Below are 12889 nucleotides of genomic sequence, written 5' to 3' on the forward strand. Positions count from 1 at the left end.
GAGGAAGGGGGTTATGGCTGAGCTGATGCTGTCCCTCAGCATCATTCTCCTGGGAGATGCCCCATCCTGCAGCCACAGCAGATCCAGAGGCAGGCTGGCAAGTGGCCTTTGGTTGCTAAGCTGCAGTTCTGCTTCCATACATTTATGTAAATAACAGAGGAGAAAAGCCTGTGCTTCATCCAAATGACACAGGACTTGGCTGGCTTGCTCCTCACTGCTTGCTTGGTTGGTGACTGTCCCCAGCATGATTGAAGGGGAGAGCATAAATTGAATTTCCAAAGTGCATCTGGTACAATTAGGCAGCAATGTGAAGTGAATCCATCTCTGTTTCCGTTGATCTGAAAAAGATGACCTTTTGATTTCAGATAAATGGCCCTGTGGCACCCAGCCAGGGTTCAATAGTGTTTTCTGAGATTGCATGGCACTCATTAAACCATTTACACTGCAGTTAAACACACACACACTAAAAAAGAGACACAGGTGGGAAAAAAAAAAACCTGCCTTGAACCTCAAACCTGCCTGAACTGCACTTGAATCTCAGAACTGGAGGAATTTCCATGCCTGGGTCCAGCTGCCTGGTTTGAACAGTCAAGAGCACTGGTGAATAGGGAACTTTCTAACACAGGGAAATCCCTTGGTGCTCATGTTTGTGCAAAATCCAGGGTGAGAGGCTACTCAGCTCCCTGCCCAGGAGGCTGAGAAGGAGCAATCGCTTGAGGCTGGGAATGTGTGTGGGACTCAGCAACGGGCAGCTGTTTCACACCTGAATGTGGCCTTGAAAAGCAAGAAGGATATTTCTAGCAAAAGGACCTGTTTGGGGGAACCATCTATGGAGTGCCAGCCCCAGAGAGAAGAGCGGCTGCAATGTGCATCTGGCAGCAAGTTGTGTTTAAATCTTGGTTATTTAAGATAATTTCCCTGGCTGAGGCTGTATAACATCTGAATGAATGTGGCTTTGAAAACAAGAGGGATATTTCTAACAAAAGGACCTGTTTGGGGAAACCACCTGTGGAGCACCAGCTCCAGAGAGAGGAGGACCTGGAACATGCATCTGGCAGCAAGTTGTGTAGATTCAGTTTAAATCTTGGTTAATCAAGATAATTTCCCTAGCTAGGAAGGTTACTTTGCTGAGACCAAAAGTGCTCGATTCAATATCCCCTTCTGCTTCTGAGAAACCTCACATTTACTCTCATCCAGAGCCTTGGGATAACAGAAATTGTAAACCCACAGAACTGACCGTTCATAACAGATTTATAGTTTGCTGTGCAGTTTTCACTTGCTCTGGGCTTTCTTACGTCAAATGTGGTTTTCCTGCACCACAACTGTTCCTATTGCAGCAATCAGGTTCATTTTCTCCTGGCTGACTTCAATTGCTCAGTAAAGGATCAAAAACCTGGAGGTGCAAAAGGAATGGAAAAGAGATTTCTTTCAGGTTGCTCAGCAAGACCAGAGCTGAGCATTACCTGGAGCTGTGTCTGAGAGTGTGGGTAAAGGAGTTTGTGGGGCTTGGAAATATTTTCTTTTTTATCCCCTAGAAGAGATTTTGTGCTGGCACTGACCCAGAACCACTGTCTGCCCTTGGCTTGGGAATCAGCCACCTCCTGCCTCAGCTGCCCTCTCTGGTGTGGGCTACCAACCTCCTGGAGTGGCCAGCTGGAACAGAATTACTGCAACTCAGGTTAAATTTGTGCCACAAAATGTTAAATGAAAGTTCTCCACTTCTATCTTACCTATTTTCTTTGATCATTAGATATTATTTGGATTAGTCACAGCTGATATCAGGCACATTTTCTGTTTCTCAGTGCTTCAGTATCTCCACATTTAGAAACTTACCTATGAGCCCATCCATCCACAATTATTAATGGAAAGTTAGAAACTCGAAATTTCTGTAACAGAAATGTCATGGACAAGAGAAAGATCTGAGAATATTTACATCCTTGAAATGAAATAATGATATTTTAGGCTGCTGTTTTCTTCCCATTAAAAACTCAGAACAGACACGCTTCTGAAATGAGGAGGAGGTGTTTGGTATAAATTAAATATCACAATTTTATGGAAACAACTTTCTGTATTTTTGTTCTCAGAAATGTTTTTGTTACTTAGCACTCAACAGATCCAGTGTATTTGCCTCAAGACCTGGTATTTGTCCAGTGAAGGATATGGAAACATTTGATTATCCTTGCACATTCGACACTGAATGTCCAGGGCTGAAAAAATGCTGCAGCTCATCCAAAGGAGCAGGCTGTGTGGATCCCATGCCAGAGGGTATGTTACTGATAAATTCAACGCTGCTTCTGACAGAAATATCCTTCATTTTCCCTCCTGAGGGTGGGAGTGGGCAGGAAAACTGTTACCATAGCTCTTCCTAAAACAAATATGGGAATGTGCCTTGGATGGATCCCAGGATATTCAGCTTCAGTGCTGGCACCCCTGAGTGGTGTGTGGGTGCTGTGGGTCCAGCAAACCTTCCCTGGCTCCTTCTCCTGGGCTGGCTCCATCTCTCTGCCTGTGGCATATGGCAAACGAGGCCCTAGCTGGGCTGTTTGTGACCCACCCAATGTTTGCCAATGAAATCTTGCTTGGTTTCCTCAAAGCCTCCCTGAAGCTCTGTGGCCTTCTGTAGCAGCAGACCTCAGATGACTTGGCTGTTTTATTTCCTACACTGCAGGGAGGATGTTCTGGTACAACGTGACAGTGCTTGTGAAAATGGATTTTAGTGAATTGATCCGGGTGGATTCCCACCTTCTGAATCATTCCCGCCTCTTGCACTCCATGGTATGTACAAAAACAAACTCAAACTCTTCCCTCCTTGTGCCCATGATTCTGTTACTCAGGGGCCACTCTTTGCTCCCCCTTGGTTCTGCCCTATTTCTGCCCTATTTTTTGCCCTATTTCTGATTATTTCTGATTATTTCTGTATTTCCAATTATTTCTGTATTTCTGGTTACTGAATGCCAGCTGCATCCTTAAGCAATTCAAGTAACTTTGATTTATCAGCTTCTTTAGCCAATTTTTCAGGTCTCTTCCAAAGGCAATTTAAAGGCATACTGAAATAAAGGGGGTTTTTCTGCTTAAGAAGTGCTTGCTCCAGCTTTATCTCATTTCAATTTTGTGCCTATGATTGGGACCAGACTTCAAGACCTTCAAAACATGATGTTTTCTGATATGGAATTTTAAGTTAAGCCTTTCCAAGACAAACCTATCTGCCATAATCTGCTGGCACTGATGGGCAGCAGAATAGAAATGATAACAAATAGCATGGGTGTCCTTCTTCCTCCTATCTGATTTCCCCTTCTCATATCCTAAAAAAGCAAGAAACCCTGGTCCTGTTGCTGTGTAGTAGGGAGCATGGGCAAGGATCCACCAAGGCTTTTCTGTCTTATCTAAAACAAGCAATGTTAAAGTCAAACACTCAAGAAATGGGGAGTTGAGGTGAAGCTGTTCAATGAGCTGCTCTTCAGTGTCCTGCTGTCTGTTCCACTGATTCTTAGTGCTCAGCCCACCAACAAATCCCTTCTCCCATTCCTGACTCTCAGCTGGGATGGCTTGGTCTCTCTGGGGTCTCTCTGTGCCTCCTAATCCCACCCCTCATCCCAAGTCTATTGTTTTTCCTCTTTTTCTTTCTATTCCCTTTGCCAGCAGTCCATTTAGCTGTTCAAAGTAAGATGTGTTGGGCAGTTTTATTGCAGGTGAATTGCAGTGGCCTGTGTAATTTATTGTAATCCACTGAGACATTGCAAAGCAGGACTTTTCCCACCTCCTCCTGGGTTACTCCTTGTCTTGGTTTGAACAGACAGATGTCTGCTAAGGAAGGTAGGAGCCTCCCCTAAAATGGAAAATGTAAATGCTCTCCCTATGAATTATAATTTTGAAATTAAGGGGTTCTCAGGCAAAGATATGGGAGTAGGAATAACAGCTCTTTATTAGGGAAGCAAATGAAAATAAAATAAAAATGCAGTAATACAAAACAACCCTGCCAGAGTGAGAGCAGTCCCTGCCCCCTGTGTGTCAGGGCGGTGTCCCAGCCCCATCCCATGGGGGCTCAGCCCTCCTGCAGTGCCAGCTGTGGCTCTGCTGCAGCAGGGATCCTGCACAAGGGGGGAGTTTTCCTCTGCAGCTCCAGGGCTGCTGCAGATGGGCCTGGGCTCCCTCTGGCAATGCAGGGCAGCAGAAAGCTGCTCCTCTGGCAATGCAGGGGGCAAAGGCTGCTGTGCTGTGCCAGGCTCAGATTGGATCCAGGTAGGAATGCTTGGCTCCTCCCCTGGGCGGAGCATCTCCCCATGGGATGCTGGGATTGGATCAGCCCTGCAGGGACACTCAGTGGCCATGGACAGCAGAGATCGCCTGGAGGGAGGGTTGGCTGTGGGAGAGAGAAAGGAAAAACTGCCCAGGAACAGCAGAGAACTGCCCCAGCTCTGACAAATGGGGATAGAACACACACATTTTAAACCCAGGACACTCCTTCTGAAAAGCATTTTGAGATCAGCTCCACACCTCCCTGAGCCTGGCATTTCTGTAACATAAATCTGCTGTGAAATGTGAAAATAAGAACTCACCTTTCATAAACACAGGGCTAAACCACTTTGCCATGGTTTGCTATCACTCAGATTATGATAATAACCACTGCATAATTCATGTGCTGGGAGATGACCGAGGGGCTCCAGTGTTTGCTGCCCTGTTTTCCAGATCACTGGTGCATTGCAGCCCCTGAAAGCCTCTGTGCACCACATCCAGAGTAACCGTGGGGACATCTACACTGGGACAGTGGCCTCCCAGCTTCTCCTGGGCATGCAGCATCCAGCTCCTCTGGCAGAGGTCTCCTCCTCCCTGAAGGCCATGGTGAAGCGCGTGTATGAAGTGATTGACACGCAAGTGCAAGGTCACTGACTCTAATCCTGTCACATTCCAGGGGGTTTGTCCCTCTTCACTTGGGATCTCATTTATATAACCATTAATTTGCCTTCAAATAGCACAGAGATATACACAAGATAGCACAGAGGATCTTGCAAACTTTGCAAATATGGCCCTGACCTTTCTGCTATAGGATGGAGAATTAATTATTATTTTAGAGTGAATAATTTGGAAGGGAATGTCTCTGAAACCTCAAATTTATTTTCTCCCGGTAACATAGAAAAAGCAAATATGTGCATATTTGTAGCACAATCATTAGTTGTATTAAACAGGCTCTTAAAAAACCTGTTTTCTTGGGAAGCAAATATATTACTTCCAGTAGCTTGTATGAAACAAGTCATATTTGTAATCTGTTAATTACTATAGCATATTGCTACATACTTTTTAAATGCTACATAAACATTTCAATATATTAATTTTAAATTATGTCAAGCTACTTATTTCTCTGCAGTTGTCAGAATATTTCACTCCTAAAAATGCATTCTTCATATTCTGTGTTTGCTCAGTCCAGCTTTCAGTGAAATCCCTGGGTAGCCTTCCTTCCTCCTGTGCTAACATCTCAGGTTTGGAGGGTGTCCTACAGGTGTAAGCAGGAGCTGCCCCTAATTGTCCTCTAATTCCAAAGAATTGGGGTAAAAAGTGATAGGATGGTAACAACCAGAATGGCTTTAACAGCATTACTGCAGATTTACACTGAATTTATCATAGCCAGACCCTGGTCTACACACAGTGCAAATGAATCTTGATGCTGCTCCCAATATCTGTGCAAGGTGTGTTGTTCTTCCTAGATGTCAATGAATGCTCCTATGCTGAATTCAATGCTTGCCCTGAGAAAAGCAGCTGTGTGAACCTGGAGGGCTATTACAGCTGCCACCCCCAGCACGGACATGCCACTGTCATCCCTCACTGGCTGAGCCCAAGGAAGGAAGGTAAGAAATGCAGGTCTCACCCTGGGAATGCTGAGGATATTCCTGCAGGACTTTGTGCTGCTTTGCAGGAGTCACCTGCAGGAATTTCTGGAGCATAAGTGCCCCTTCTCCTCCTCTTGGGAGAAAATGCCACATACACCTGTTACCTATTTCTGATGGAAATGCAGAGTATTCATTTCACAGTCTTTTGTGTTTCTTCTATTTCACCCTCAGCTGTCCTCAGTCATCTGCCAAAACCTAAAACTTCAGACCCTCCTGCTTCTCAGAGCACACTTGTTGTCAGGGCACCTCCCCAGCTGTGGTGGTGTTCACAGGGGTCCCAGGACGAGGGAAGAGATGAGAATCTTGACTCCTTGTTTCAGAAGGCTGATTTATTATTTTATTATATATATTATATTAAAATGATATAGTAAAACTATACTAAAAGAATAGAAGAAAGGATTTCATCAGAAGGCTAGCAAGGAAGGAAGTGCAATGATTACAAAAGCTTGACTCTCAGGGAGTCTGAGACAGCTGGACTGTGATTGGTCATTAATTAAAAACAACCACATGAGACCAATCACAGATGCACCTGTCACATTCCATAGCAGCAGATAATCATTGTTTACATTTTGTTTCTGAGGCCTCTCAGCTTCTCAGGAGAAAAAATCCTAGCAAAAGGATTTTTCATAAAATATCATAGCTACATCCAGCCTCCTGAGAAACAATTATTTGCATTATTTCCACCATTTTCTTTGTTCCTGTTTTGACTGCAGCCCAGCCTCAGTGGTTGTGTGATCCCACCCTGAGCTCCTGCACTGCTGCTGAGCTCTCTGCTGCAAGCAGCTGGAGTTTGGCACTGGCTGAAATAATTCCTTGTGGTACCAGTTCAGCAAAATACACTTACAGCCCACAGACATCAATGGGCCTCCTAATAGGCTTTAAGATAATGAGATGAATAATTGCTTGCAGATTCAATGCTTTAATTAGAAAACAATTTTACAATCCCTTAATCTCAAAAATTAAGATAATGTATTACTTTATGCTTTTGTGATATGATACCTTTTATTTTTTATTTATATTACTTCTATTGCTGCTTTTCATGTGGAAAACATGAATGGTATCATTTTGGATTTGTTTTCTTAGAAATACTCTAACTCTGATAATCAGATTTTCCCTCAGGCATTGTAGCATCTACTCCAAGTTCAGTAAATGCTGTTAACACTGGCAGTACCTCTCCTTCTGTAAGGAAATCAAGTCTCTTGTCTATAACCAACCAATCTACAGATGCTGAGTGCTGTAAGTAACCTTGGATTTTAATAAATGTTTTCTTGATTTATGATGGGAACAAACCTCGGTAGATGTGTGTTTATATGGGTGTTCCAGCCCTTTCAGGCAAGAGTTATTACAATCCTCTTAACAAACCCTGTTCTTCTGTGGGAGGAAATAGATTTAAGTTGTTTGAGAGTTCAGAGAGACAAGCTGGGTATTCTTGATCTTCATCCACAACTTCTGATTGAAGCTGAAGCCAGAGGAATTAAACTGAGGCCCCTCTAGCACAGGGGGGAGTGGCTTTGGGGGTGTTTGGCAGCCACCTGGCTCAGAGTGCTGGAAAAAAATTGTGTCCTATTGATAAAAACAATTTATGAATGTATGAAAACAAGCTTTTCTCCTTAGTCTAAGCATTGGCATGAAAGACCTGAAGCTGTGCAGCAGTGTGCTGTGGTCCCTGGGTTAGTGTGGGGTGTGATGCTCATCTCTCCTGCTTTCTTCAGCAGAGGTGCCTTGTCTGGGCTCTCTCTCTCTTGAGCCAGACTGACTCTGCTGCAGGGCAACTCATCCTACCCAGTTAAACACCTCCTCCTCCTCCTCCTCCCAGGACAGGAATCATCTCTGAAGGGCCCTGTCTTTTCCCACTGCCATGACAGTGATTGCCCTGCACTAGAGTGCAATGACAGGTGAAGTGCTGCACGCCACTCTCCCCCAGCCTCTGTTAGCTGGGTGTGGGGGAGTTTCCAGGATAAATCCAGGCAACCTGTGCCTGAATGGGGGCATTTTGATGATTAAAGTGACAGGAGGCAAAGCAGGTGTCAACACATGTAGGGTACCCAGAGTCACTCTTCCAAACTTGTTCCTGTTGCTGACTGGCTGATTATTTCTGTGACTGGAGATGTGGAGGAGATGATGTTGTCCAGAGGGATTGGGGCTGCCTCATCCCTGGAGGTGTTCAGGGCCAGGTTGGATGGGGCTCTGAGCAGCCTGGTCTAGTGGAAGGTGTCCCTGCCCATGGCAGGGGGTGACACTGGATGATCTTTAAGGTTCTTTCCAGGCCAGACTGTTCTGTGACTCTATGATGCAACAGAAATCACAGCAACAGAAATTCTTATAGTAAAAGGAAATAAAAAGGTTAAACACTAAATCAGTCACTCTAGTGGGATGGTTCATGGAATGAGGGGATCTGCTGGTGTGAGAGGAGCAGATTCTGTCCTGACCCTATTGATTGTCAGAGTGCTTGTCTGTAGTGGATTTAGAACAGCACAAGGTTTTAAAAGTGAAATGTTTCTTTTTCTGTGCCAACTCTTGCAACAGATCCCTCTGCAGTTACAAACCATCGGATCCTCAGCGTTACCAGCAACAGCTTTGAAATGTCCTGGCTTGTCAGTTCCACTCTGAACCACACTTTCCATGTCCGAGTGGCCAAGGGCAATGAAACTGTGCAAAGCCTGAGGACTGAGGAAATGCAGGTGGATGTGTCTCACCTGGAAGCAGGTGTGATGTATTCAGTAGAGATCAGCTATGAAACTTGTGGGAAAACCATTATCTCCCATCAAAATGTTAAAACAGGTAAAGAAACACTTTAAAATACATATATATATAATATGTATGTTATAATATGATTTATATTATTCATGCTATGTTATGTTATGTTATGTTATGTTATATATTATATTATATTATATTATATTATATTATATTATATTATATTATATTATATTATATTATATTATATTATATTATATTATATTATATTATATTATATTATAATATGTTATATATTTCTTGATATATAATAGTATATCTCTGTCTTATCCACTCTCCTCCTTCCATCCCCATTCACTTGCAGTTCAGCAATGACCCTTTGGTCCTCACTGAACAACTTCTTCAGCACTTTTTATCTCATCTAGTCTAGCATTTATCCAATCCAGAATATCAGGCAGCAGAACTTTGGCCTTAGTTGATAAAGCAGTGCTGGAGCTGATTAGACTATTACAGATATCAGGCTAAGCTAGCTATAATTCTTTTTAAAAATTTATTTCTTTGGTGCCTGGTTTTGCTTTCTACTGCCACCCATCTCCCAGCAGGCCTTGTTTTTCCTTGGTTGATGGCTGTGGCCAGAGGGAAATCCATGTAACTGGTTTGTCAAGGGCTCAGCTGAACTAACAAGAGTGCCCAGAAGAAGGGCAGATTGTGCTGAATAAAGGATTAAAGAGAATTACAAGCTCTGAGTAAGAAGGCTGCAGACTACCTGCCCAGTTCTGTTCAATTAACCTGGTGGTGAGAGCTTCCTGAGGCCCTAGTGTGTTGATCAAACATAATTTTGCTTTTTCGCTAGTCTTAAATTATTTCCTAAGCCTCCATGCAAATAAAGAAATAAATCTCTCCCCTCTTTTTCAAAGAGCAAGCAGTGAACTCTTTATTACTGACCACGGTGGGAATGCTGCTGTTCATGTTTATCCCTGAGAGCATTCCCTTTGATGAGATGAGGGATGACTCCAGTTTGGGTCAGAAGGAAATTACTCTCTTTGTGGAGGGAAAGTAGGAGGTCTAGTGGTTATGAAAACAGTGGGCTGAACTTCAGAGTATGAAGTTGGAGGTTGGAGCCTTTGAGAAAAAGAAAATTTTTCCAAAGATCAGTCCAAGGAGTAACAGCCTGGGAGTGTTTATACAGGACAGAGCAGTTAGAGATTCCTTGGCTCTTGGTTTTGGCTCCTGTGCTCTGTACAGTATCTGTCAGGGCTCAACACACACACAAGGGACATGCTCAGCTTTCTGTTGTATTTTCAGTTTATGAATATGTTTATTATCCCTACTACCAAGATGAGGAAAATAAGTAAATAAATAAATAAAAACTGTGACTGGTGGGCCAGAGATGAGCCCACAGACAATTCAACCCTGGGTGCAGCTTCAGAACAGGAGTTATGTAGGGCCAAGCCAGGTATGTGTAAACCCACACATAAAGTATGTGTATACCCAGCTTTCATGCAGTTGCAATTAGGCACCAAAGTATCTCTTTAGACCTGATGTAAATGCATCTTCTCAATGTATCAGAAGCTTGTAGGAGCCTATTTGCCTTAATTTTTTTATTTAATGCCAATATCTCTCAATCCTGTCCTCCTTTCTTCCATCAGATGAGATTTTGGTCCAGGTACATAATTTTTAACTAAATCCTTTCCTATTTTGTCAGTGTGTTTAATGTTGTGTTTTACAGAGGCCAAGCTATTTGATGTTACTATGAGGATTCTCAACTACAACTTCACTGATGATTTCCATAATTCCAGCAGCTCAGCATATGAGAAATTTTCAAGGATTTTGCTTACAGAGGTAAAATGACTATATCTCTAGGTAATATGCATATTTTTTTTAATGTCCAATTTATTTAATCTAATAGAGGATTTTATGCCTGGATGAGATAGTCCTTCAAAAATCAGCATACAATTTCCTGTGACCTTTCTTTATAATTGCAACAAAATTCAACTGACTAGACAGATCAAGCCCTTTGCCTTATTAGCAATGAAGCCAGTGAGAATTATCCTCTGCAGAAGAGTGGAGGAATTATAAATGCAGACATGCAACAGGGGCTCCTTTCCTTGGATCTTTAATTTGGCAATAAACTCACAGTAAATTAACTTGAGGCTTTTAAATGGATTATTGAAACGGCATTCCTGGCATTCATTTCAGCACAGTGTGCTCAATAAATGTCTTCCTCCTCTCAAATAAATAGTTCTCTGCCTGCTGACTTTCTTCTTTCAGGGAAAGCATCTGGATCAGGCTTTCCTCTCCTTGCCTGCACACATGTGGCCACTGTCCACAGTCAGGTGTAATCAGCCAGAAACAAAACCTGAGTCATGAAGTCTGATGGCAGCTCTGAGCTTCCCAAAAAAGGGGGAGGTTTCAGATGGAGCAATCTCCTGCAGTTTTGCTGCACAGAACAGGGCCCATACAGAGGAATTCGGATCTCCACCCAACACAAGGCTTCCCCAAAACAAAGGGAGAATTGTAATCATGTGTGAATTTAAATGCAAGCGAAAAACCCAAGACAGTAAGGGAGCTATACATTCAAGGGCAGCAGAGGAGAAGCATTTGCCCAATAGAAATTGCAAGTTGAACCTCCTCACATGGCTTTATTTCCTACAGTTGCAAATTGTTCACTTTTGTTGTGTAGGAAGATTTTGGTGAGTGAGTCTTCTCTGAGATTAATGCAGACCTGATTGGCTTCATCAGGTTGGGAAGAAAAAGGAGCATTGCCCATGTATTGCTTCTGCCTCTGTGGGTATTTGTGAGCCCTCTCATTTCTTCTCTCCTCATTTTCTTGCCTCCCTACCCTGGTGTGAGCTTAGACCAGCTGCACATTTTGTTTGTAGGGATCTTTTTGAGCAAGCTCTGACTGAATGGGAGCAAAGCTGTGCTGATTTATGGCTCTGGATTTGTGCTCAAAGACACACTTTGAGGTGAATGCAGCAACATAAGGCTCAAGCAAGGAGCTGCCTTCTAGATATCTAAGGTGAAACTGCTGCACAGCTCAAATACTGACAGCAGTGTGCCAGCTTCAGTTTTCAGAGTAATTGTAGCCACAATATTTTCTGAAAAATCCTTTCCTTAGGATTTTTTCTCCTGAGAAGCTGGGAGGCCTCAGGAACAAAATGTAAACAATGATTATCTGCTGCTGTGGAATGCAACAGGGGCATCTGGGATTGGTCTCATGTGGTTGTTTCTAATTAATGGCCAATCACAGTCAGCTGGCTCAGACTCTCTCTGTCCGAGGCAGAGCCTTTGTTATCATTCTTTCTATTCTATTCTTAGCTTAGCTAGCCTTCTGATGAAACCCTTTCTTCTATTTTTTTAGTATAGTTTTAATATAATATATATCATAAAATAATAAATCAATCCTTCTGAAACATGGAGTCAGATCCTCGTCTCTTGCCTCATCCTGGGACCCCTGTGAACACTGACACAAGTAATGCCATTTGTTCAGCTGGTTTAATAATTAACCATGATGTGATTGTGATGCTGCCTTGAAGCTGGGCTGTCTCAAACACATTTTTTGAAGTTATTCACCCCCATTTTTCCTTGTCTCTCATCCTGAGGTTTCTTTATTATTGGACTGGGCTGCAGGCTGAACTTGAGCTGGAGAGTTTCAAATGCTCTGTGGGAACTAAAGCCATGGCCACACTTGCAAATGAAACAAAATGCATGTGTGACATACAGAGGTAACATCAAAGCTGTGCTGCATACATTTACCAGGACAGTTGCAGGCAAACAGGGCCAGGGGGAATTCTGCTCCTTTGAGCCAAAATTTGGAACTTGGTGTGTAAGACCAGTGGTCAGATGGATACAGTTTTCAAAGGTATCACAGAGTTATATAATCACAGAATGGTTTGGGTTGGAAGAGGCCTTGAAGATCATCCAGCCCCAAACCCCTGCCATAGGCAGAGACTTCCACCAGACCATGTTGCTCAGAACCCTGTCCAACCTGGCCTTGGACACTTCCAGTGGTGGGGCATCCACAGCTTCTCTGGGCAACCTGTGCCAGGGCCTCACCACCCTCAGAGTAAAGAAGTTTTCCCTAATATCTAATCTAACCCTACCCTCTGTCAGTTTGAAGTCATTCCCCCTTGTCCTGTCACTCCAGGCCTTTGTAAATTCTCTTGCCTCATCTTTCCAGTAAGTTTCCTTAAAGTACTGGAAGGTCAAAATTAAGTCTCCCCAGAGCCTTCTGCTTTGCAGGCTGAACAATCCCAATTCTCTCAGCATTTCCTGACAGCAGAGCTGCTCTGATCCTGCTGCCTCCT

At 43.3% G+C, this 12889-nt stretch overlaps 1 protein-coding gene across 1 annotated transcript in view; it reads left to right on the forward strand.

The window, feature by feature from the left end:
- The window catches only part of UMODL1 (uromodulin like 1), a 54999-nt gene that overhangs the window by 11341 nt on the left and 30769 nt on the right, over nt 1-12889 (forward strand). The window contains exons 3-9 of the mRNA XM_074536182.1: nt 2104-2265; nt 2669-2775; nt 4687-4879; nt 5700-5840; nt 7002-7118; nt 8409-8663; nt 10309-10421. Of these exons, the coding sequence (XP_074392283.1) occupies nt 2104-2265; nt 2669-2775; nt 4687-4879; nt 5700-5840; nt 7002-7118; nt 8409-8663; nt 10309-10421 (1088 nt within the window). The remainder of the gene's footprint in view (nt 1-2103; nt 2266-2668; nt 2776-4686; nt 4880-5699; nt 5841-7001; nt 7119-8408; nt 8664-10308; nt 10422-12889) is intronic.

The sequence above is a fragment of the Zonotrichia albicollis genome, chromosome 2 (genome assembly GCF_047830755.1).
Source record: "Zonotrichia albicollis isolate bZonAlb1 chromosome 2, bZonAlb1.hap1, whole genome shotgun sequence".
In the NCBI taxonomy this organism is placed as follows: Eukaryota; Metazoa; Chordata; class Aves; order Passeriformes; family Passerellidae; genus Zonotrichia; species Zonotrichia albicollis.